The sequence below is a fragment of the Juglans regia genome, chromosome 11 (assembly GCF_001411555.2).
Source record: "Juglans regia cultivar Chandler chromosome 11, Walnut 2.0, whole genome shotgun sequence".
In the NCBI taxonomy this organism is placed as follows: domain Eukaryota; kingdom Viridiplantae; phylum Streptophyta; class Magnoliopsida; order Fagales; family Juglandaceae; genus Juglans; species Juglans regia.
Window position 1 is genome coordinate 26,745,674 of NC_049911.1, and position 24,424 is coordinate 26,770,097.

The 24,424-nt window shown below is 34.2% G+C and overlaps 2 protein-coding genes across 8 annotated transcripts; both read right to left on the minus strand.

Annotated features, from left to right (window-relative positions):
• Positions 1-1,382: 1,382 nt before the first annotated feature.
• On the minus strand, positions 1,383-4,589 carry LOC109007759 (putative expansin-A17). 2 transcript variants are annotated; one of them, XM_018987576.2, is made up of 4 exons: positions 4,245-4,589; positions 2,765-3,023; positions 2,322-2,643; positions 1,383-2,183 (listed from the first exon to the last, which is right to left on the minus strand). In XM_018987576.2, the coding sequence occupies exons 2-4, from the start codon at positions 2,904-2,906 to the stop codon at positions 1,874-1,876; spliced, it is 774 nt and encodes a 257-aa protein (XP_018843121.1). In that variant the 5' UTR covers positions 2,907-3,023; positions 4,245-4,589; the 3' UTR covers positions 1,383-1,873. The 2 variants fall into 2 exon arrangements, with proteins under 2 accessions (XP_018843121.1, XP_035551237.1); XM_035695344.1 differs by lacking the exon at positions 4,245-4,589 and adding an exon at positions 4,091-4,135 and having other exon boundaries at positions 1,590-2,183.
• A 4,331-nt stretch (positions 4,590-8,920) lies between these two features.
• On the minus strand, positions 8,921-11,543 carry LOC109007760. 6 transcript variants are annotated; one of them, XM_018987583.2, is made up of 6 exons: positions 11,240-11,542; positions 10,708-10,826; positions 10,470-10,607; positions 10,176-10,249; positions 9,955-10,092; positions 8,921-9,138 (listed from the first exon to the last, which is right to left on the minus strand). In XM_018987583.2, exons 2-5 carry the CDS (start codon positions 10,753-10,755, stop codon positions 9,957-9,959), a joined length of 396 nt encoding a protein of 131 aa, XP_018843128.1. In that variant the 5' UTR covers positions 10,756-10,826; positions 11,240-11,542; the 3' UTR covers positions 8,921-9,138; positions 9,955-9,956. The 6 variants fall into 6 exon arrangements, with proteins under 6 accessions (XP_018843128.1, XP_018843130.1, XP_018843129.1 ...); XM_018987585.2 differs by lacking the exon at positions 8,921-9,138 and having other exon boundaries at positions 9,729-10,092; positions 10,708-10,776; positions 11,302-11,543; XM_018987584.2 differs by lacking the exon at positions 8,921-9,138 and having other exon boundaries at positions 9,729-10,092; positions 10,708-10,776; positions 11,240-11,543.
• Between the last annotated feature and the right edge of the window lie 12,881 nt (positions 11,544-24,424).

Genomic DNA, 24,424 nt, shown 5'->3' on the forward strand with positions numbered 1-24,424 from the left:
TTGTAAGGCGGTCCAGCATGCACGATTTTCGTTTATGTCAAGTCTACGTTATATTACTCTCTGGATGTATGCTATGGGATCCTCCTGTACATCTTAAGGTTAGATATATATTTCACACGCTTAAAAAAATGTTTGTTATGGGTCCTTTTGACCTCATAGACATCCCAATCTGTCTAAAATATGGAACAAATGGGATCTTGGGGAATCTAATCGCCCCTAAGAAAAGGTAAATGGATTTTATCAGCTGCTTGATAACTTAGCACATATGGAACCTACCCAGCAGTGAACGCTACTAGTTCTCTCTCTCTCTCTCTCTCTCTCTCTCTCTCAAATTCTTGAGTCAAACATTCTGGTTTTGGGTTTGGATTTGTGATCTTTTTCATCTGTTTGAATCTTTGATCTCCATCTTATTGGTGATTTACTACCCAATAGGCAATAGTGTCGACCGTCAGTACTATTAATTAATTTTCTTCATTAATTCCTCTTTTTATATTGTATTGTATAAAATATCCCTTGGAATAATATTCTGTGGCAGCTTCTGTGCAATAGTTTGCTGGTTCATAGGCGGCCTTTACAGTATTTCAAAGAGGACCTTTACATGCAGTATTTTAGAAGATCGATCCTAGCTGATCAGCGTCGTGTTAACATTCAATCCAAATTCATCATGATTCATAACCAAAAAGTTGGTTGAAAGGGTAAAAAGAAGAATATTTTTTATTTTTTCTTCTAGCCGGCCGTGGAAATTAAATATAAAAAGAGTAGCTAACGTCTTATTTATATATATTACTCGCAAACCTAACTGCCGGCCGTGCAATGCATATGAATAATTAAATTTATTAAATAAAAAAAGAACATATATATATATAACTAATTGAGTCACATATATACGTTGAATCAATAAGCACATCGCAACTTTATCATGACATGAAATCTATTAATTTGTATAAGTTTACTTATATGAAATTTTGTTGTGATTGTAATACTTTTCTTAATAATTTACATGCTGATCTTTATAACTTCCTTTGACATCCAATAGCCTTAATTAATGAATCTACTATCTTCAAATAAAATTGATAATTTAATTAGATGCCATATGATTAGTTACATATCTTATTTAACCAATTTTTAAATTAATTTAATAATATAATATTATAAAAGAGTGAATGATGTACATGTGGTGGAACGAGAGCAAAACTCAGATTTTATTTTTAAAAAGATACGAGTAGTATAAGAAGTACAGGATATACCGTACTCTTTTTAAAAAAAAGTGAGATTTATTATTAACAAAATTAATTTTTTTTTTTATATAATCCATATATAATTTACTCACTTTACTCCAAAAAAAAAAAAAAAAAAAGTTGCACACCTACAAATAATTTCTCTTGTATAATATATGGATTAAGGGTAGGTTTGGGGGGTGAGATGAGAATTTTGTGTTTTGTTTTGAAGTTTAAAATATTAAGTTTTAATATTATTATTATTTTAGAATTTGAAAAATGTGTATTGAGATTTGAAAAAGTTGAATTATTTATTATATTTTGTATGGGGATTTGAAAAATGTGTAATGATGAGATGAGATGAGATGAGAATTTTGTGTTTTGGTTTTGGCCCAAACCTGCCCTAAATATATTTATTTATAATGTCAAACGAGCATATCCGCGTCGCCTTTTCCTGCTTACAATATTATATGTATATAGAGTCTACCAAACTTGGTGGGCTACACAGCAAAACACTGAGCCACGACCCTGAAAATAATTTAAAAAAAGAACAAAGAAAAACAATCTCACATTTAGTGAGAAAATAACGGAGAAAAGTAAAACATATCGTGTGTGTGTATATATACACGTTGCATGTATATATATTGAATCACCATCTAGAATTGAACGTTGCTGGAGAAGGACTGGCCAAACTTCCAATTGGAAGGCACCACGTTCAGAGCTGTGCGTGTTTGTCCATCGCTGGTTTGGACTCTTAAGGACAAGCTCTGACCGTTGAGATAGGTATGGCTTTGCCAATTCACACCCCAGTTTCTTGTCATGGTTTCCCATGTACTTGATTTCGACCCTTTGATCCAAACATTAGAGATATCTCCAACTCCTCCGACGTTGGATATGAGAACCAGTTCGAAGTAATCTCTCCCGTTGATGGTAAACCTAATGCCTCCACTCTTCTTGCATCCGACTCTGGCAAATTGATTAGCCAAAACATTAATATCGTAAATTTTATGCAAGTTTTCAAAGACATCAACATTAAATACTCGACATGCATGCATGGTTTTTTTTTTTTTTCAAGCAAATTAGCTAGACATGATAAACACTTACTTCTGATATAAAATAGGAACAATTCCGGCTTTGTATTTGGCAATTGTCTCAAATGCAGGCTGGGACATGTCAAAGTGTGGGAGGGGAGGATTGCACCAGCCGCCATTGTCACTGGGTAGGTCGTTGTTCGGAGGACAAAGGTTGGTGGCAGTGATGGTAATGGAGGTGCCCTTGAGGCACCACTGGGGCACCTTGCTTGCGTCACAGACAATCTGATAGCAACCACCGCATGACTTGCCATCGTTGAACAAAGCCGTGCTCAGAGCTGCAGTCTCTTTGCCATAACCGTCTGTGTAGAGGTTTCCATAACCACACGCACCCCCTGATATCATGTAGAGATCAAAACAATCAGCTAAGCACGATTAGTTCTAAAATGGGGAGACAGGCCGGAAATATAAGAAATTGTAGTTAAGATCGATAAAGAGTAAGTCATGATGACTGACCCATGGTTCCTGAAGCATCGCTTCCGCCGTAGAAAGTTGCATGGGCTTGCAGCCAAGCAGCCAATGCTACTGTGAATTTTGTGGTGAATACCCCAAGAAGCAAGATAAAAGTAGTGAATGCATTGATCGGCCGGTGTTCCATTTCTCTAGCTCTTATCTCTCGAAAAGAAGCAACTGCTTTGCTTTGCTTTGCTTTGCTTTGATGCTGAAGATGGCCGAGTTCCTCGGTTATTTATAAACGCTATTTAGGGACGGCTACCTGATAAGAATTATTGAGGGAATGTAGAATGCAATAGTAGTATGACTGCAAATGCGTTGACTGACGGTGGTTCAATATATATATATATATATATATATATATATATATATATATATATATATATATAAATGTTGCTTATATCAGTTTTATTTTTTAAAAAATGAAATAGCAAATGTGGGTTTACTCGTCCAAATTGAAGAGAAGCTTGTTAGTTGGAAACCAGCTCTTAAAGTCGGTGCTAATTTTTTTTTTTCCATTTAATTTGTCAAGAAGATTTAACAAAAAAGAATTATTTACAAGTTTATTTATTAACGTAATAAATACATCACTCATCATATGAATAATGAAAACCTGTCGCTTCAAGTTCAAGCCTCCGTTTGGATACATTAGGTTGTTTTGGTTACATAAAATTAAACTATTTCATCTATTTTATCTCATATAATCATTATAATTTTTTTCAAATATTCACACAAAATATAAAAAAAAAAAATTAAAAAATCAACTTTTTTAAATTTCAAAACAAAAATTATATTAAAAAATTATATTATAATAACATTTTATTCAACTTTTAATAAAACATTTCATCTCATTTGAATTGCGCAACAAATGAGACATAAGTGTTTCATCTCATAATTATCACTTTTCTAAATTATCATACAAAATATAATAAATAATTTAATTTTTTCATATCTCAAAATAATAATAATATTAAAAAATAATATTCTAATAATATTTTATTCAACTTTCATTTCATCTCAATTTATTATTAAAACGGCACCTTAATTTTTTTTTTTATAACTGTGTTTAATTTTACACGTTAAGAATGTGGGCAAACAATCTTTCTTTTCTTTTTCAAGAATATTTTCATGATTTTATTCTGGCTACTCCCTCGCGCATATGCAATCCCACAATCACATTAGACCCTAATTAATTGAAAAAGATGATTACAAATGTAGAATTTGAAATCAACTGTTAAGCCATGTTATGCGAGAATATGCTAGTCATTAGTCTATCTTACATATTCAATGTGAATGGATCAGGAAAGAAGGGAAAAAAAAAGGCCTTACCTGTATGTTTATTGTTCCTGGTTATATGCTTATTGTTCTTCAAACTTCAATTTTATGATTTAAAATAAATAAACGATTCAAATCAAGAAGATTGTGCTAATGGAAAATCGAAGTCAATTGAACACAAAAAAAAAAGGTAAAAGAAAGTCAATACCTGTATGTTTTTTTATAGTTGCCTGGAGGGAACATGCATAGCTAATGCACATGCAATTGCCGAGACTTGTTTATCAAGAAATTGCAATATAAATGAAGAAAAATGAATGTGAATGGCGGAAGAGGATTAAGATACAGCACAAGTCAGCTTTTATAAATATGTAATTAATCAAAGCTCTTGACATGCATAGCGTGCCCCATATTATGCCATGTCTTATGGGCGGCTTCCTCCCATTTGGCACATGGGTGATGCAATCCCTGATGATCTCCTGCACACCACAAACTCGTAATATATCCATATAATCAGCAACTATTTCTAATTTACATGGCTTTTCTTGTAACCAAAAGAAAATTCCTCATGCGAATCTTCAGACAAACCAGAGACTACGGGCCACGAGATTGTAACTTTCATCCATAGCGGTTGGTATTTATATTATAATTAGAAGTATTATACACAGTCTTCGTCTAGAATGTTGTTTGAATCACCTAGCAGACCCCACGGACGGCGATAATTTTGGACACTGCACCAAATCTAGATCACGCTTTTAGTAAGCTTGATCAATAAGTGGAACGCTTCTCTCGATACAAAAAAAAAAAAAATGTTTGTTTCCTATTATTTTATCTTATCATTATAATTTTTTAAATTTTTTATATAAAATAAAAATAAACAATTAAACTTTTTTAAATTTTAAAATAATAATAATATTCAAAATTTCTAACCATATTTTATTCAATAATTCTCATTTCAATTTCCCTCAATTTAACTCACTGTACATGCAAACGTCACTTACTTATATCTAAAGCTAGGACAGCCCAGGGACAAAAATAATGCAATCCACCTCGAGGTTGTGTTTGAATATTGAAGTGAGTTGAGTTGAGTTGAGTTGAGTTGAGATGATAAAATATTATTATAATATTATTTTTTAATATTATTATTATTTTAGGATTTGAAAAAGTTGAATTGTTTATTATATTTTGTGTTGAAATTTAAAAAAATTATAATAATGAATTGAGATAAGTTGAGAGGAGTTTGGTAACCAAACGAAGCAAAGAGTACTGTAGCCCGAGATCCAACCAAAAAAAGTAAAAATAGGCCCTCTCCCAATGGGCGGGCACCCATTCTCCGCACCCCGCCCCGCATAGAGTTGGGGGTGGAGTTTTTACCCCCACCCCAGGAAGGAGCAGGGTACCCCACCCCGGTGGACGGGGTGTGGGGCAAATTGAGATTTTAAAAAAAATATTATATTTTATTTGATTTAAAAATTATTTTTAAATGTACAAATAATTAAAAATATATTTTTAGATCCAAATTATAAATTTAAATTTTGTAAATATGATTATAATTTAAAAATTATGTAATTTTTAAATTTACTAGTACATATTTTGTGTAAATTGTAGTAATTTAATTTTTAAACTATGTAATTTTTAAATTTGTCAATACATATTCTGTGAACAAATCTAACAAATTGTAATATATATTCATATATACACAATTTGCACAATATAAATATATATATTTATGTTTATATATATATATGTATATAATATATATATATATAGATAGGAGCGAGGGCGGGGCGGGGTTGGACCCTCCCAACCACCCGCCCCCGCTAGGGGCCCTAGATGCGGGCCGGGGGCGGAGCGGAAGAGAGGCGGTGCCCCATTGCCCACCCCTAAAAATAAATTTTTTCTTTTTCTTTTCTTTTTTTTCATATATTTTTTTAATCATTATAAATATTTACAAAAAATAAAAAATTCATAATATCATTAAAAAAATATTTCCTTAATCATTAAGTTAAAAAAAAAAACCCTCATTCGGGACACAAATTCGGGACCCATATTCGAATCCCAAAACATTTCTGAAATAAGAAATTGAAACATAAATTGAAATATTTTCTTTGAAAGTTTCCTGAAAAGCTAATCATAAGTGCTCTCTATCCAGAATTTCACTTCATCATAGAAAATAAAACCCAAAAATAGTCGTTTATTCTGATGTATATAATAAAGGCAAAAGTAAACTCACTATAAAATCTCAACAAAATTGATGAAAGAGAGACCAATGGCAACAGACCTGAATTAAAATATCAAAAGGCAAATGATCATCCTCACTAAATATGTCTGAAGGGGCAATTTAATTGACAAACAGCTCTGAAGGATTGCACAAAGCGATGGACACGAAATGCACAACAAGCAATAGTCATATTAGAAACTCGAGATCTTCAGTCTATAAAAATAAAAGAGAGAATAAATATTATTTACAATGGTTCTTAACTATACGGAATTGTCAACAAGTACCAAAGACCTGGCAGCCTAGTTGCATCTCTGCTTATTTTGGGAGGGCTTCGGAGTTCAATCCACTATGGGTGCAGGTATTAAATTAGTATTTCACTCAGAGAAGGAAAAATAACCAGGATAAAAGGCAATCAATCATCTTATCTATCAGAGTTACATATTTCCAGTAATGCTCGATGTATTTTCATTATGATTTCCAGAGTTTATATACACACATTACAGGAGGTTCTAGAATCAGAGAAGGGAATAAAAGGCTGGTACAAGTATTGGAGAGAATAACAGAAAAGTTTTCCTACGGTTATTCTTGTACTCTACACTGCTGTACAGTTTATAATGTATCTATGCTAATACGCCCCCTCGAGTCCAATGGGGTGTCATCAACATTGAGACTCGACCGAAAATTATAAAATTTATCAGAGACTAAAAGCTTTGTAAACACATCCGCAAGTTGATCCTTGGAGCTGATAAAAGAAACTGCAAGAGACTTAGCTGCAACCCTATCCCTCACAAAGTGAAAATCAATATCCATGTGCTTGGTTCTTGAATGGTATACAGGATTGGCAGCAAGGTAATTTGCACCAATATTGTCACACCATAAGGTTGGAGCTTTAGAGAGATGAATTCCAAGTTCATAGAGTACAGTTTGTAACCAAATTATTTCAGCAGCAGCAGTAGCAATGGATTTATACTCAGCTTCTGTGCTTGATCTTGCCACTGTCTTTTGCTTTTTAGAACTCCAAGAGATTAAGTGTTGGCCAAGAAAAATGCAGAAGCCCCCTGTCGATCATCTATCATCTGGGCATCCGGCCCAATCAGCATCAGAGTATGCTTGGAGATTAAAGGAGGTTTTGTAAGGAAACAACAAGCCATGATTAATTGTGCCTTTCAGATATCTCAAGATCCTTTTGACAGCACTCCAATGTGGCACTTTCGGTTCATGCATAAACTGGCATACTTTGTTCACGACAAAGCTTATATTTGGTCGTGTGTGAGACAGGTATTGTAAGGCTCCTACAGTGCTTCTAAACAGCGTGGGATCATCAAAAATGGGTGAATGACAGTTCGATAGTTTTAAGGACGCTGCCATGGGAAATGGCATGGGTTTGGCATGCAACATGTTACTGCAAAACAGAAGGTCCTTGATGTATTTTCTTTGAGTAAGCAGCAAACCATCACTCGAATAATCAATTTCCAAACCCAAGAAATACGACAAAGAGCCTAAATCCTTAACTGAAAATGCATGCCTCAAGTCAGTAATGAGTTTATCGAACTTTGCCAAAATAAGCAGTGATGGATTTATCTCCTCATGTGAGGTTTGCTAACTGAAAACGAGTTTGGAATTGTTTGGCTTGAGAATGTGAGGTAAAAAGAGCGGCCAAGGAATTCCATAGTCCGTGAGAGGTGGTTGCCGAGAGAACATGACTGACAACTGAATCGGAGAGTGAAGAGAACAAGATACTCAGCACAAGCTGATCTGTTCTTTTCCAAGCTGAAAAGGCAGGATTGATTGTTGTTTGGTTAGAAAGAAACTGTGGTGGGCAGGGGAGTGAGCCATCAACATATTGATAGATGTCATGACCACGTAAATAAGCACTGATCTGAACCTTCCATAAGGAAAAGTTTTCAGTCGTAAGTTTTGTAGTCACAATGTGAGAGAAGGAAGAGACAATAGATGAATTTGGTGTGGAGAGAGCTGAAGAAGTTGGAGGAGAAAGAGCCATTTCTGAGACTAGTGGTCGAAATGCTCTGATACCATATCAGAGTTACATATTTCCAGTAATGCTCGATGTATTTTCATTATGATTTCCAGTGTTTATATACACACATTACAGGAGGTTCTAGAATCAGGAAAGGGAATAAAAGGCTGGTACAAGTATTGGAGAGAATAACAGAAAAGTTTTCCTACGGTTATTCTTGTAGTCTACACTGTTGTACAGTTTGTAATGTATCTATGCTAATATTCTCCTCTTTAGCTTCCCAGAATCTTAGATGAGCAATGAAAAAAAAAAAAACTAAGGTTGGCTTAAGGATGGGACATGTCTACCTGTGACTGGTTGGCAATCAATCAAAAGACTCGTAAATAAGGCAGCATTGGGTACATCGATCTTGCTTGGTATGCCTTGCTCTAGTCCTTGGGAAATTTTGAAATCTCAGTGTAAAAGGAATGGCCAGCCAAGAGCTTCCACAGTGGAAACTGACACATCCAGAGGAGTTCGAGAGTTAAAGGAAATAGATAGCTAGAGATGGGATACTTTGGGTAAGCAGAACGGATGGCGCCCCGATTACTTGAATGAAGTAAACCTTCTTTCAGACTATAAGAAATATGTGCTAATAAATATTGAAGTAAGACGTCATATAGATCAGCTTAGTCTAGATCCCTGCATACTGCAGAAAGTGAAAATCTTATTCACAAATTGTGCATCTCAGTGGGACCAGCACTTCTTACTATCGCATGAAGCTAAAAAGTACCTAATGAAGAAATTCATACGGTACCAATCAGGCAGCATATGGTTCAAACCAAAGTGCCTAACATATTATTGTTTCGATTGATGTCATCCAAATAGAATGAATGCCCCTCCCCTTGACAGACAGTCTAGGAAAACCTGCATAAGTACCTAAGCATCAGTTCCTCTAACAACATTAAACTGAAACAAAGCAGAAGTTATCCCAGGTATTGGGTAGTAGTATTTATACACTTAAGACTGGGGCTGCACATAAACCAAGCCACTCAAGACTGGAGTGAAGCTCAAATTTAACTGTTCTAGTTGCTCAATCTTTACAATCAAGCGATCCAAGCTCTCCCTCTAGTTGGAGTGTATGTTCAAGTTTAAATGCATCTGCTAAATATCAGGGTTCATTTATCCGGTACCCTAGCTTGGCATGGCTTGTGCACATTAATGGATTTGACAACTAGCTTACCTGACTACTCGTCTTCTACAAATCTACTTGGTGGTGTTTTGACTGTACAATCAACAATGAATCACTAATGTGTGCAGTCGTGTTTAAAAACACGTTTCGTATTTTAAGTCATCTATTATGAGAAAAAAACAGCTCAGAAATCCTCACCAAAAAAAAAAGAGATGATTTGACATTTTAATGAACCAAGATTTCAGAAGCTGCTCCAATGCCAACCAAGCCTAGTTGAAAGTATATCTGAGCTCAGACATTTTTAAAGTCCCAATCAAGCCACATCTTCAGAAACAGCTAAGTACTTGGCAAAGCATGCCTTGACTTGGTCTATTCACATTCGGGCAAACATTGGACTGAAAATTTTATCAGTACAATATAATTGAGGCCCTAAATTCAAGCATACTTTCTTGTGAGAACTTTTCAATACGACAGAATTGGCATGTATCTTGCAAGCTTGCTTAGTGATATATTACAAATGATTTCCTTGGGATAAACAAATAGGAAATCACCTTCAAGAGTCAATGTGAGCATTCTGTAGTAAGAATCGAGCATTATGCAGAAGAGCATTAGCCTCCTCATTTGATGCATCCAGCAACCGCAAGTCTTTAATTTCTTCCTGCCATTTCTCCATTTGTTCCTTATGTATCCTGCAGGTAAAAAATTTGAACGATTTATTTTATCATATTTTCAGCTTTGAATTCTTAAGCTATATCAATTTTGATAAACTCACGTAATCAGCCGCTCTTCAAATTCATTAATCAGTTCCTTAAAGATTGTCTTCCCTGATTCCAGCATCTCAGAAACCTATACGAGAAGATGACAATGTAGAAACAGCTTGGCAAGAAAAAGAATAGTCGCCATGTGAGTTATGTTTTAGCTTTTAGTTAAGCGTAGTATCATCTCGGATTTGTGAGATTCACGGGCATCCTAAACTACTATCGCATGTAGATCACTTGCTTTAAACTGACAAACACATGGTATACAAAAAATGTAATTAAGGAAATGAAGTATTGGACGTCTCTACCAGCTGGGTGAAGCGTTCAATCTTTTCGAGAATGTGATTGATATTAAGTTCCATCTCCTCAGATCCAGCAATGTCTGTCTGGAACACTTCCCTTTCTACAATCTCTGAATCTGCTCCATCTAATCCCTTCTCTTCCATCTAACAAATATGAAAAATCAGATGTAAGAGATTTTTTTTTCATTTTGTAATTTTATTTTCCATAAATCTACTCTTGAGAAGAATTTAGAAACGAGCATACAGCTGGTTTCATGCGTTTCCTCGTTATTTCAGTTCCTTGAATTTCCATTTGAGCAGTTTTAGGTTAAAGCTGCCAGAACCGGGAAAGAGGCGCTGAGAATATCATCATTCACAAACAATCTAGTGACACATATACATTGAAAGAGAGAACAAAGAAACATAAGTCAAAGCGCTTGGGGAAGCAAGATGGTAGCAGGAATTATGCTTGCCCTGAAATTATGTATAGACAGACACCATGACGTTATGCAATGGCCGTTGCAATTTGATTGTATTAACAATGTGAATTGAGTGAAATACATGTACGCCAATTAGGGAATTAAAATCACCTTTACTTTACAGTAGTTCCTTTATAAGGATGATAACCAAAAAACACATAGAAGGCGAGCTTTCTGACATCAAATTTAGAAAACTGGTGAGCTAGAAGCAATATCGAGAGGAAATTTTGATTAAAAAGATGATTGACTTGCCGATGAGATATTTAGATGCATATCTTAATTTAAAAAAATACAAATAAACTAGCTAATTAATCTGACCTAGAGGAAGATGAAGAAGAAGATGATGATGATTGATGATCGATCAAAAGAGTAATTCGCACTTATCGTTGTGTGAAATCAAATTAAACAGGCAAGAGAGCTGATTCCCTTCGATATTCAGGAACTGATCCGGTAGACGCTTGGTTCTCTCCTATTGGATTGATGGATTCTGATTGCTAAATGCTAAAGAGAAAGAGGGAGGTTACAGACGAGAAAGACGAGGCGAAAGCAAAAGGAGAGTCTTCAATGTATACTACTGCCATTGCTTGCGTGGTTTTATATTTGCAAATGCAGTTTTCCCAAACTTTGGAAACGCGCGCCAATTCTGTGGGCACACCAATCCATAATAATCGTAGGCCCCATAATTGCCGATTGATGCATGTATATCTATCTTGAAATCGATATAACAATATGCACTTTAGAGCATTCACATTTCACATTCGTCTATATATATGCACATTCAAAATCATATTTGCATAATACGAGCTTAGATTCTTTTATATTGACTTATACATCTTTAAATATTTAGATAATTATGAACAATATTTATGTAAATTTAGAGATCTATTATTCACTCCATAAAACATATGTTACGTATTATTTCTCTTTCTCTCTCCAACACCCCCCCAACAGGATTATTTTCATCTCGAAAGCATTCACTTATCCCCCACACGCTTTCCTCTTCTCCATCCCTCTCTCGACTCTAATAACCCGAACGGAAGATCAAACCCATGCACCTCTCTCTCACGACAGCTGTCGACGGAGCTTGCGACGGCTCTGGACTCGTCACGGTTGGGCTTTTTGTTGGCTCTCTCTATTTAGCAAGTATTTATCCCTCTATTTCTTCATGGTTTCGATGTGCTGTTATTCCTTCATAGTTTCGATGATGCTACTATTTCTTCATTTGTTATTCTTGGTTTTAAATTATGGTTTTAGATTAGGGTTTCGATGATGCTGGATTTAGATTAAGGTTCCTTCATTTTAGACCTCATGGACTAGATTTTCTGTTCTTACTTTTAGATTATGGTTTCGATGTGTTGTTATTCCTTCACGGTTTCAATGATGCTATTATTTCTTCACTTGTTGTTCTTGGTTTTAGATTAGGGTTTCTTCATTCTAGACCTCATGGACTAGATTTTATGTTCTTGCTTTTAGATTTTGGTTTCGATGATGCTTCTATCCAATCATTTAATCCTTTGATGAGTTATAGAATAAAAAAAACCCCTGCATGTAAACTTTAGCCATTGAACTCATGCTTTGTTCTTGCTGAAAAATGATTTCCGAATTGTGTTTTGTCTAAGGAATCAATTTTCTCTATTAGCATCCATTTTCAAATAACATGTTTGGAGCATTTTTCCTTTTGTGGTTGTAGTTAAAAATCTCAGTCTTAAATATTGATGCTAATGTTCATATAGGTTATATTCACCTACATGCATTCTTTCAACTATGGTCTACAACAATACAACAAGTGCACTCTGGTTCTCTTTGGTTTGTTTTTGGAGCCTTACAAAACCAAAAATCTAAATGTCTGGTCATGAGTCTATTATCTTGGTCCCGTTTTGCTTAATATGTACTATTTTAGTAACATTTTATCCTTCAATATTTTGTTAAATGATGAGTACTTTAATTGATGATGATCTATTCTTCACCACACTGTTGAAAAGTGGTGAGAGTGGTATTAACAACCCTACTATGGATGCTACTTTCGTTAATGTCCAAGCGACACAACCCCAACGGGGTGTGTCATTTATTGTTGAGGAAGATACTCTCCTCATTTCAGTTTGGCTTAATGTTAGTATAAATTTCATACGAGAGACTGGTCAAACCTCTACTCAATTGTGGTGTAGAATTTATGATTACTATTCCACTTATAAAATACCTAACGGTCAAGAACGTTCCATGAATTCTTTGATCAATCGGTGGTCAACCATTCAAAAATGTGTCAATAAATTTTGTGGTTCCATGGCCCAAGTTGAAGGAAAACATCCAAGCGGTGCAACCAAGCTAGACAAGGTATAATCGTTTAAATAAATTGTTACGTTTAAAAATTGTTATTGTTCTAATTATTAATGATTTGTCCCACTGATTGTTAAACAAAATTGTAGATTGATAAGGCAAAAATTTTGTACTGGGAGACCCAAAAAACCAACTTCACCATGGATCATTATTGAAATCTTTTGAGGCACTAACCGAAATGACAAATACACATGGAGTGCATAAGAAGAAGAGACAATGTCTCATGTTCAAGTAGTACTCCAAACTCAGTATGATTAGGGAAAGAGATGGAAAATGTGCTCGTGGAGTGTGAGAGACCTCTGAGCAAAAAAACTGAAAGGGAAAGAGAAAAAAAAATGAAAAGTTAGGGAAAGAGAAGATAATGAATTTAGTGACACCTTAAGGGAAATGACACATGATAGGAAGACTCATATGTTGGAGAGAAAAGAATCAGTAACGAGGTTAGACAATCACAATTTTGAGTTATTGGTTGTTAAGAAGAGAAAGGCTGAAATCGAAATTAAGGCTCAAGAATAAATGTTTATAATATTAGCTCAAAAGAAGAGGAAAAATGATATGGAAATTATGAAATTGGATATTGGTTCCATGAATTTTGTGCAACAAGAGTATTTCCATAATTTTCAAATGGAAATAAATAAGGAACAAAGGAATAAGGCAATATCTCGTACATAGTTGTATATTTTGTTTTGTGTAGTTTTTTATATTTTTTTTTTTTACTATGATGACATGTTTTGGGTATTGTTGTACTGCTAGTTGCTATGAAATGGAAATCTTTTTTTGTACCTCTATATAGAACTGTATTTTGTTGGTGGTTGATGGTAGGTGGGTACTGATCAATTAGGTGAATTTTGTTGTTGGTGGGGTTTGGTTTTTGTTGCTGCTTACTAGTGGTGGAGCCGCTGGAGGAGTTGTTGGTGGTTGCTGGATGTGGTTGCTGCTATTGGAAATTTGTGTTACTGGAAATTTTTCATTCCATACTCTTGCTAGAAATTTGTGTTATAATGATCTTGGAGAAATTTGTATTGTAATGAATTTGTATCAAAATCAACTTTTTAGAACTTGTATCAAGTTGATTTTGATACATGAAATTTGTATTAAATTGACATTACAAATTATTTTTTAGCACAAAAATTGTATTAATATATGTTAATATGTGTTGTTTATGAGCAAATGAGATTCATTTTTTGTGTATATAAATTTGATGTATTTTATTATATATGGAATTGCTGAATTTGGATGCATGAAATTGTATGAATACATGTACTGGATATTATAAAATTTTATTTAGGCAAAAAAATAATAATAATAAAATTATTATTATTATTATTATTATTTTAAATGATAAAGTAGATATATAAATAAGGTGAATTTTACGTATGGACATGCATAAACCAATATCAGTATGGATTCATGTGCCACTACTTTTGCAGTTGGTGGGTGGGGCAAATTCAACCACCATTTATGTTGGCCCAGCTTTGGGCCTTGGTACGAAGCATCGTTGAAGCCCAACAACTGGAATTAAAGAATCACAATTTACAAGCCCAAGTAGTCTTGCTTGAGATATGTTATCCCATTGGAATATTGGGTCAAGAGTCCGGCTTAAGTCTCAGCCCATGACTGGTGCAGGTTTCCCATATTATAGATACGAGTAATTATGTATATAAGTTTTAAATAAATAAATCTCACGTAAATTTTGTAAAAAAAAAAATAGATTTTATCAATAAAGAATAGATTTTTTAAAATTTTTTATGGTATAGTCTACTTTTTATTAAAAGATTGTACGAATTTTATCTATTTAAAACTTGTATAAATTATTATTTGTAAATATAAGACTATTGGGGTCAATACAGCTCTACTTTATATTTCTTTTCTTTTCGAATTATAGCAAATTGCAGAGGATTCGAACAGATAAGAGGTATTACGTTAATGCAATCCATAGTGGAGGTTACAATGCAGCAACACCCACATCATGACAAATATGTCTAGAGATGATGAATGTTTTACATCGAGGAAATGGCTCAACCAACACGTTTCCTTACGTTATTGGAGGATATGAGAATTTCAACTTTTAAAGATACTAAACGTCATATATACATATAAATAGAAATTGTAATGTGCCTCACTCTAGATATTAGCATGGCATCGTACACGTAAATATGATTATATGGTTGAAATAGAGAGGATCGGGTTCACGAGCATGGTCACGGGGTGATCCAGTTGCACATTTTGGCACCAACCGCGCGCGTCGTACTAGCTACCTGCCTCCTCCTCCTTCCGCATCTAAACTACACACCGTACGAATCATCAAAAAGTGAATACTTTTAAAAACGGGAAAAAAGAACGCGTTTGTGCTTACAGCTACGGAGTGCCGGATTATTCCGGAAACCGATAATCCATTCTTCAAAACATATTTATTATAGTATTGGCAGTGCTTTATCAAAAGTCAATACATTTTTAAAATTTAAAAAAATATAAATAAAATTATTTACATTAATTTCATCAAAATATAAAAATTGAACAATGCTATACATCAATATGTAGCTGCAGCACATTTTATGTGATGTTTTTTTTTTTTACACACTCAATACATTGAGTATTCTGCGGCTACAGGCTGATGTAAATATTTCTTTATAAAAAATTAAATTTTGAACTACAGTAATTTTAAATACATCTTCAAATTTAAAGATATAATATTCATCATCAAAAGTAATATTTTATTATAAAAATTAAAACCAACTTCTTTCCTGCATATATAAACGGTGTACAGTAATATAATAGTTTGTTTTTTAAATAATACTCATTCCCTTTTATATACAGTTATAAGTTGTTCCAATATTGCATATTTATCTTAAAAAAGAGTACAATCTATTATTAAAAAAAATAATTTTTTTTATATAAATTTCATATTTACTTATTTTTTTAAAGGTGCTTACGCACCTATAACTAGAAATATCATTTATCTTAATTTCTATTTAATTAAAGAGAATTGAATGTAAATTCATAGTTTGAACTCAAAATTTATAGTTTGATACCATTTATAACTATCTTAATATATTTCTTTTTCCTTTTTCTTTTCTTAAACCAATATATCACACGTATATTGGTAAGGCAGATCTCGAAGAGTTAAAGCTGAACAAGACAACGACGATGGTGACATAAAATCATAGATGGATGCATGTCACAGGGAGAATGGTGCAAATGAAGGTTTTAATGTTGTTAGAGTGCTTTGATTATTATTATTATTATTAATTAGATTATAAGAAAAATAACTCAATTCCAGTTTATATTAAAAAGCAGTTTGTTTTCACAAAAAGGAGCCTAGCTACCAGACCTACTCTAGTTTAATACATTACAACACAATTGAGTTCTTACGACGGTTTTGAATTTGTGACAGTCTTGAAATCGTCACCAAAAATCATTTTCTGTGAAGTTTTCAGGAAACCGTCTCTAAAAGTAAACAAAAAATGGTTATACATTTGAACTATAATAATATTTCATTCAAACATCACTTAGACGATGTCATTTTGAAATTATTATATTCGAACGTATAGACTATAACGTTCGAACGGTTCATGTACGTCCAAACATTAAGTTCACTTACATACGAACGCGTAAGTTATTCTTTCGAACGATAGTCATTAACATTCGAATGTGAAATTTTTAAAATTAAAAATGGAATTTCAAATTAAAAAATATTGAGAATTGAAATACAAAAACACTAGATATATTAAATGATATTGTTCATTATATAAAGTATAGAAAAAAGAAATATATTAAAATATAAATAAAAAATATGATAAAATTGCAAAATACTCAGTATGAATTGTTTACAAATGTATGAAACTTCTCAGTCAATGTATTGACCTTTTTCGTTTAGGATATCTAAACGATGGCCAACTTCGGTGACACTCTGCTATACGTGCGCAATCTAACGGTTGATGTCCGCAGTGATATCTAAGACCATCGCATCAACCCAAGCAGAACACACATTCCCTGTAGATGTACTCATCAACTGCTGACTAGTACTCTCACTATGAGGAGCAACACCAGCCTCAGACTAGGTCGAAGGAACATGATTTGGTGTAGGGTCAGGCTCACGCCGAGCAGCCCCTTCCTTGTCCAATGCTCCAATGATGTGAGGTCATGTCTAGGGGTTCATATGCTCAGTCAACCACTAATCTGCTTGGGGTGACACTCTCTGGTCCAGTAACAACTGAGTAATGATCACCTCATATGAGAGGTTGTCAGTGGAGATGATGATTGCCTCGTAATGGGTCCTCTCAAATATCCACAGTGGCAAGTCGAATGGCTCTCCACGTGCTACTCGTATGAGGAATTGTGCGTGAGTTCGATTGAAGGTGGCCTTATGTGCTACAGAATCCTCATTTGTTGCAACTATGCGAAAAAATAGTAGCAAAATCTAGGAGAAAATATTCTTCTTATCGAACGATGTGTGGTATCTCTCAGTGAGGATGAAAAAATCCTCATCGCGATCGTCATCCTCAGGCTGATCTGTCCTCTCGCCCTCCAATGGGTCTACATCTCTGGCCATAGACTCGACTAGGCCAGTAGATGATGCAAATGTGCCTACATCTGGTGCGTCCTCAGCCTGAATATCCATTGTCGTCGGTTCCTCAGATACGCGACGGACCCCGAGTGGCTTGACAATGACATCGGCTAAAACGTCAAATTGAACACCGCATATAGTTACGGTGTGAGATGATGCATCCTAAGGTATGGATGACATCTCTATGTAAAACTCTCGAACCATAGAAGGGTATATCCTCCCCCCCAGTGTGGAGATGTTGGTCCAACTTCAGGAAATAAATACGGATCTCAGGCTCTCCTCCTCTCATGTGAGCTTTTCAAACTTGTTGATATACACTTCGCATTCAGTCCTATCCGAGAAGTGTTATGGGTTCCTTCCTTCCCCTGTTTCCTAGTTGTCAAAGGATGAGTCATATTCTGTAAAAAAAAAACAAAAAAAACATTAGTATACATATATATAAAAGGGAACAAATTAAATATATTTCTAAAATACATTCGAACATATGACTTAATATTCGAACGTAAAAGGATAACGTTCGAACGTGTAGGTAATCACATTCGAACGTTCAAAAGAACCACGAAATGTTATATTCGAACGTTTCATGTAAATACATTTGAACCTGCGAGTACATTCTTAAAGTTCGAACCTATGTAAGTATAAGTTCGAACGTTGGGACTAAAATGTCATACGAGAACTTACATTCGAAGGTTTGATGTATATATTTCGAATGTAAACATAAACGTTCAAACTATAGAAATGTTATGTCCGAACATTAGAATTCAAACAGTTAGCAAAATGTTACATTCGAACGTTTAGTATATAAACTTCGAACGAAACAGTGCATTCGAACGTAGACTAACATATGTTCATAGTACAGATGATCGTTCGAAAGTTAATTGTGGGACGTTTAGACGTTTAAACCCATAAATGGCTGAGTTGACTCAACAATTTCCGATTTCCTCAAATAGGATGTTAATCTTGTAATGACCACATTAGAAATGAAATATACACTGAGTGTAGACTATCTGCGGTGGCCATTGGCCACTCGTGGTGGTCAAAAAATCAAGAATGAACTCCGGCCACTCAAATGGGTTTCGGTTCGTACAAAAACCCTCTATATATGTTAACAAAAACACAATAAAATGGAGAGAGATGGACACTAACCTCTTATATGACGGTTGTGGTGGCGATTGACAGCAACGTGTGACGATTTCGATGGAGGAGTGCGACGGTTCAAATTTTGAATGTGGGTTGAAATGTTGTGAGACGTTCGGATGCACAACATATATACACGTAACGTATGAACATTACAACTGATATTTTCAGACGTTACGTTATTTCCTGCACCATTCGAACGTGTGATGTAAACATTCGATCGTGAAAATAATGAATTTTTTTATAAATATTATATTTATATGTAAATATTACATAAGTATATATTTCCAAATATAGATCGGCTGGAATATTATATATATACTATAGCAACTATATAGATTATTATAATATACTATATAGTTAATTTTTACTAATAGTTAATTTTTCTAATTTATTAGAGATTTGTTCTAATAAATCATAAAAATTAATTATTAGCAATACCACATCTACCTCAAAACCTGCATTATCACCAGTCCATCAAGCTTCTCATTCGCAAGATTATTCACCTAACCATCCAGTACATCTGATAGATTTCTTAAACCCATTCGATCTAGAATTAGCAAATTGTGACCCTCAGATTATGTAATTTTAGAAGATTATTAGTACTTTTAGTAAGTATAGCAGATGGAAGTCGTCAGAAATATTATCTCCTCAGAAGAATAAAAACAAAGAATTTCGTCTATACTATTCACCCTTCATATTATTGTCTACACTATTCATGTCAAATTATTGTACTACCCAATATTATTGTCCAGGAAAACGACAAACAACTTTGTATATACTATTCACCTTCATGTGTTGATATTATTTATGTATTATTAGAATTATTGTTTTATAATGTTCTAGTGTTTGTATAAAGGAGTCTGTAAAGAAATGAAGGCATTCAGAAACTCTCATTTGAAGCCTCTTCTTCTCTCGTCCAAATCACTCTAGTCTAGTCTTTTTCACTCTCTAAAATCTATCATTTGTAAACTTTCATTTTTTCATGTCTTCTACTTCCAATTCTTATGAGAATTAATCTCATTATAAGTATTATGTCTTTAATGATATGTTTTTACACCATATGTATTATATGAATGGAATATAGATGGATTATCTTAATATAAAATATTAAACCATTTCCAAGAAATGATTATGGTAGCTAACTTTTATGGTATCAGAGTAGTTGGCGATTATATTGTTATATAGGAAAATCTTCTAGTCAGTACCATATGCTCTTGGGCTGAGAACAGCCTCCAATAAGAGACAACCACGTGGTGAGAACAGCTTCTCTAATAATGGGACGTTGCGCACCAAATAAAAAAATATATAAAAAATAGAATCCCTAGTCTCACACCAGAAGCACCCTCTTTGTTCTCGATCCCTCGTCTCGTCGAACTCAATCTCGTCTCGTCTCTCTCGCCCTCGTCTCTCTCTCTCTCTCTCTCTCTCACCCCCATCTCTCTCATCACTCTCGCTTCTCTCTCTCGCCCTCGTCAAATCCGCAGCCATTGTAACGCTGTGAAGGAAGTTGAATCAAATCACCCTCGTCTCTCTCTTTACTTGTTTGCCGAATCAAATCACCCTCATCTCCCTCTCTCACCCTCGTCAAACCCGCAGGTAGGAAATGCTTTATATTTCTTTTTATTTGGAGTTCTTTGAATGTAGATGGATTATGGATTATGGATTGTAGATGTTATTTGCAGTATTGTATTAAGGAACCAAATGTAATTAAAGGATTCAGTAATGAAATGGGTGTAAGGCAGGGAAGGTGTTTGATAAATTTTGTCAAAGACTTACGATTTTGAGACTTGTTTTGAGACGTGTTTTGAGACTTTTTTTTATGACCCGCATATATATCACCCCACAGGTACACTACATACCACCTAAAAGAAAGTCATAATATTTTTTATCTTTGTCCTTTTTGTCTTCCTTATGGAAAATTTGAGTATTAAAATCCACTCTCAAATTAGGGGTATGATGAGGTTTTTATCTTTGATGCTTCTTTAAATCTGGATTTTAGGCATCTATTTTCATCTCAAACGAGCACTCAGTCTACATGATCATTGACGATGTTGGGTGACTATGCATGCAAATATACTATGAATGTGAAGACTGAGTAGTTATTAGTCTTGTTTTTAGTACCCTCTCAGATATGGCATTTTTTACAGAGGAATGGCTGAACTCCCCCTCAATCCCAGGCCAATTTAACATCTTCTGAGAAGGAAAAATCAACACTTTCTCCCTAGGACAAATTTTACACTCATTCAAATCTACTTCAAAAACCTATCATGGATCCCAATCCAAATCCCCATCAAAATTCCCTGATGGATAATAAGTATCATTCTGGTTTTTACCATCCTTACTCCACATCCTCACATAAAAACTCCCATCCGACCACCTAAAAGTCCAGTTACCTTTTAACAACCCATCTTCCCAAAACCCATCAAACCTATTCCCATTGCTCCAAATCATTGTCTCATTCTCATTCATTAATCCAATCATCTAGCTCCCTACCTTCAACTTGTTCAACAAAAATGAGTGCAAAAATCAATTATTGCTTTAATACTTGAGTGCAAAAATCATGTGATAGAGCTGCTCCTTATTTGATTTGGAAACTGGTAAAGCTCATATTCTCATATTTTAAGTTGGTATCTTCATGGTTGATACTTGATATTCAAATCAGCCATAAGGTTGTTATTCTCTATGTTAGTTTCCAACAAAGGATAAGATGTAAGACAGGGAGTTAATGCTTGTAAATATTTTATCTATCTCTATAACATGTAACATGCTTATAACATCTTTTCTATATATTTCAGCAAATGAATAATTCGACTTCTCATTCCGATTCAAGTTCTTGGACTGCAAGAAGGAAAGACGTGGCTAGTTTTGAGAGACATTTTTGCTACTGTGGCATTCCATTGAAGCTACGTATCTTCATATTGAGTAAAACATGTTGCAAAATGACATTGGAGTTAGCTCAATGAATGAACGATAGGATACATCATGAACATGTAAAGATCAAAGAAGCCAAATTACAAGCCAATGTAGAAGAATTACAATTGAACCTTGAAAGCATTGTTCTTGTCATGGTTGTCACTTTATTTAATGTTGTGAGCACTTTTTGTATGGTATGGATGACAATCATTGCTAAGACTCATGTAATCATTATGTCAATTTCTACCTCATTGGAAGACAATATCAATCTCTTTCGCAATTCTTTTGGCACATTCTTTTGCAATTCATGGAAGCCAATTTCTTAGTGCTTTATAATTGTTATGATCTCATCAAAATATTCTTCAATATGACAGACTACAATATTTCACACAAGGATTTAATGTCATTAAACAGGGTTCAATAAAACATAAAAAACATAAAATCTCATTCACTCCCCAATAATACAAAATAACACCAAAAAAGTATTCATCTCATTCATTCCACTGGTCTCCACAATAATACAAAATAACACAATAAATGTCTCCATCTCATTCACTCCACTGGTCTCCACAATAATACAAAATGACACAAAAAAAAACTCTCCATCTCATTCACTCCACAATAATACAAAATAACACAAAAAAAAATCTCCATTCAATACATCCTTCTTCATTCATCGTAACAGAGGCCAAATACTTGTCTTCTTGCAAAAGCTTCACCATTTTACTCCAACGATAGTTCACTGTGACATAGTGAATAAAGTCAATTATAGTTGTTAAAAAATTATTGCCATAATATAAAAATGAAATCAATACAAATATCATATACAATGTACAACTAAAGTAAAACTAAAGATCCAAATTCTGGGATATGTTGTCAGTCGTATGCTCAAGATCCCTAAAACAAAACACAAATAAAACACAAGAAATAAGAAACACATTGATTTAAACGTAAACAACTAAGAAAAATTGCATTGACTATATACCTCACTGAATGACAGTTATTCTTAGTAGTCTCTCTTGCTTGCAAATGTTACAATGTCTTTTCTTTGTTGGTTGAGTCTCTTTTGGATTCTTTGTCCTCAAAGATTTTGGTTGTCCTTTTGTTGGCACCCATGGGAGTTTATGTATTGTTTGTGAAAAATTTGATATAACTTGACTTTTTGACATTGCAAGATCATTGGTTGAGGGATCTCCACCTTCTAAATTTAAGTTCACAATTTCTTAAATTAAAAGTAACTATTTGTGGACCTTGTCTAAGGCAAGAGAGAGGTGGTTGAATTTTTGTATTGACTGTGAGCCAAGTTCTAAAATCTCATAAAATTGTACGTTAACTTATTTTTTCTCATAGCAAGATCATCTTGTGTTGTGTTACATGTGCTTCAAAAGTTGGTATTTCAAGAATGACTCGACTCTTAGCATTGATTGTCCATCTCTCTAGAATATAATGTTGTGGCAACATATCAAATTTAGATTTTCTGCCAAAAACTTGTAGAATATGCCTACAAATAATTCTCATAAACTCATACATGTGGCATGTGCATTTTGCCTTCTCTTGTCCACTCTCCAATATCATATAATATATAAGAGTTTCTTTACCATGAGGTGTCACTCCATATGTCTTGCTTTCACCATCCCTTTGAAATTTGGTTGACTTGTATCGTTGGCTATTGAAAAGTTCATCTTGAAAAATCATAAGACTTCCTTGTATAGACTAAGGTCGTCTCTTCTTCAATTTTGTTACACGTTTTCAGTATTGCCTGTGTAGATTTTGTTCGCATATCCTTTTCTTTCACTTTAAAGTAACGTGCATCTAAGGCCTTTTCATATTGATGCACAAAGTCACTCAACATAGTGCTTGAACAAACATAATCCTTAAAAACCTTGTTCATACTTTCACTCCTTTGAGTTGTTGACATACCGGCACAAAATGTGCTTCGCAAGTAAACCAGAACCCACATATCACGTCGGTTGTAAATATTTTGCAGCCAAGTGTCATCTACCAGCCCATACTTGAACAATATTGAACTCCACTCTTCTTCAAACTCATCAGTCATGATCGTCTTATGGATACAATGACAAAAATTCCCTCCAAATTCTGGAAATTTGTTATATACATGGACTAAATGTTCTGAAAATTTTTGTAAAATATGCCACAAGCACAACCTATGAGTTGTATTTGGGAGTACCTCTACAATGGCCTTAGCCATCGCCTTGTCATCATCAGTAATTATAGTTTGAGGAGCCTTCCCAAGCATTGCCTCTGATCATGTTCTCAATAACCATGTATAAGATTCTGCATTAATCAATAAGGCATAACCAAACATTATGGTTTGGTGATGATAGTTAAATCCAGAAAATGGTACAAATGGCATCTTATAAATGTTTGTCAAATACGTGGCATCAAAAGTCACAACATCTCTAAAGTATTGGTACGCAGCCCTTAACCTAGCATCTGTCTAAAAACAATTTCTCATACACTCATTCTCATCAACTTGCATAGAGTACACAAACTCAAGTTCCTTACATTGTCTATCTAGAAAGTAAGCA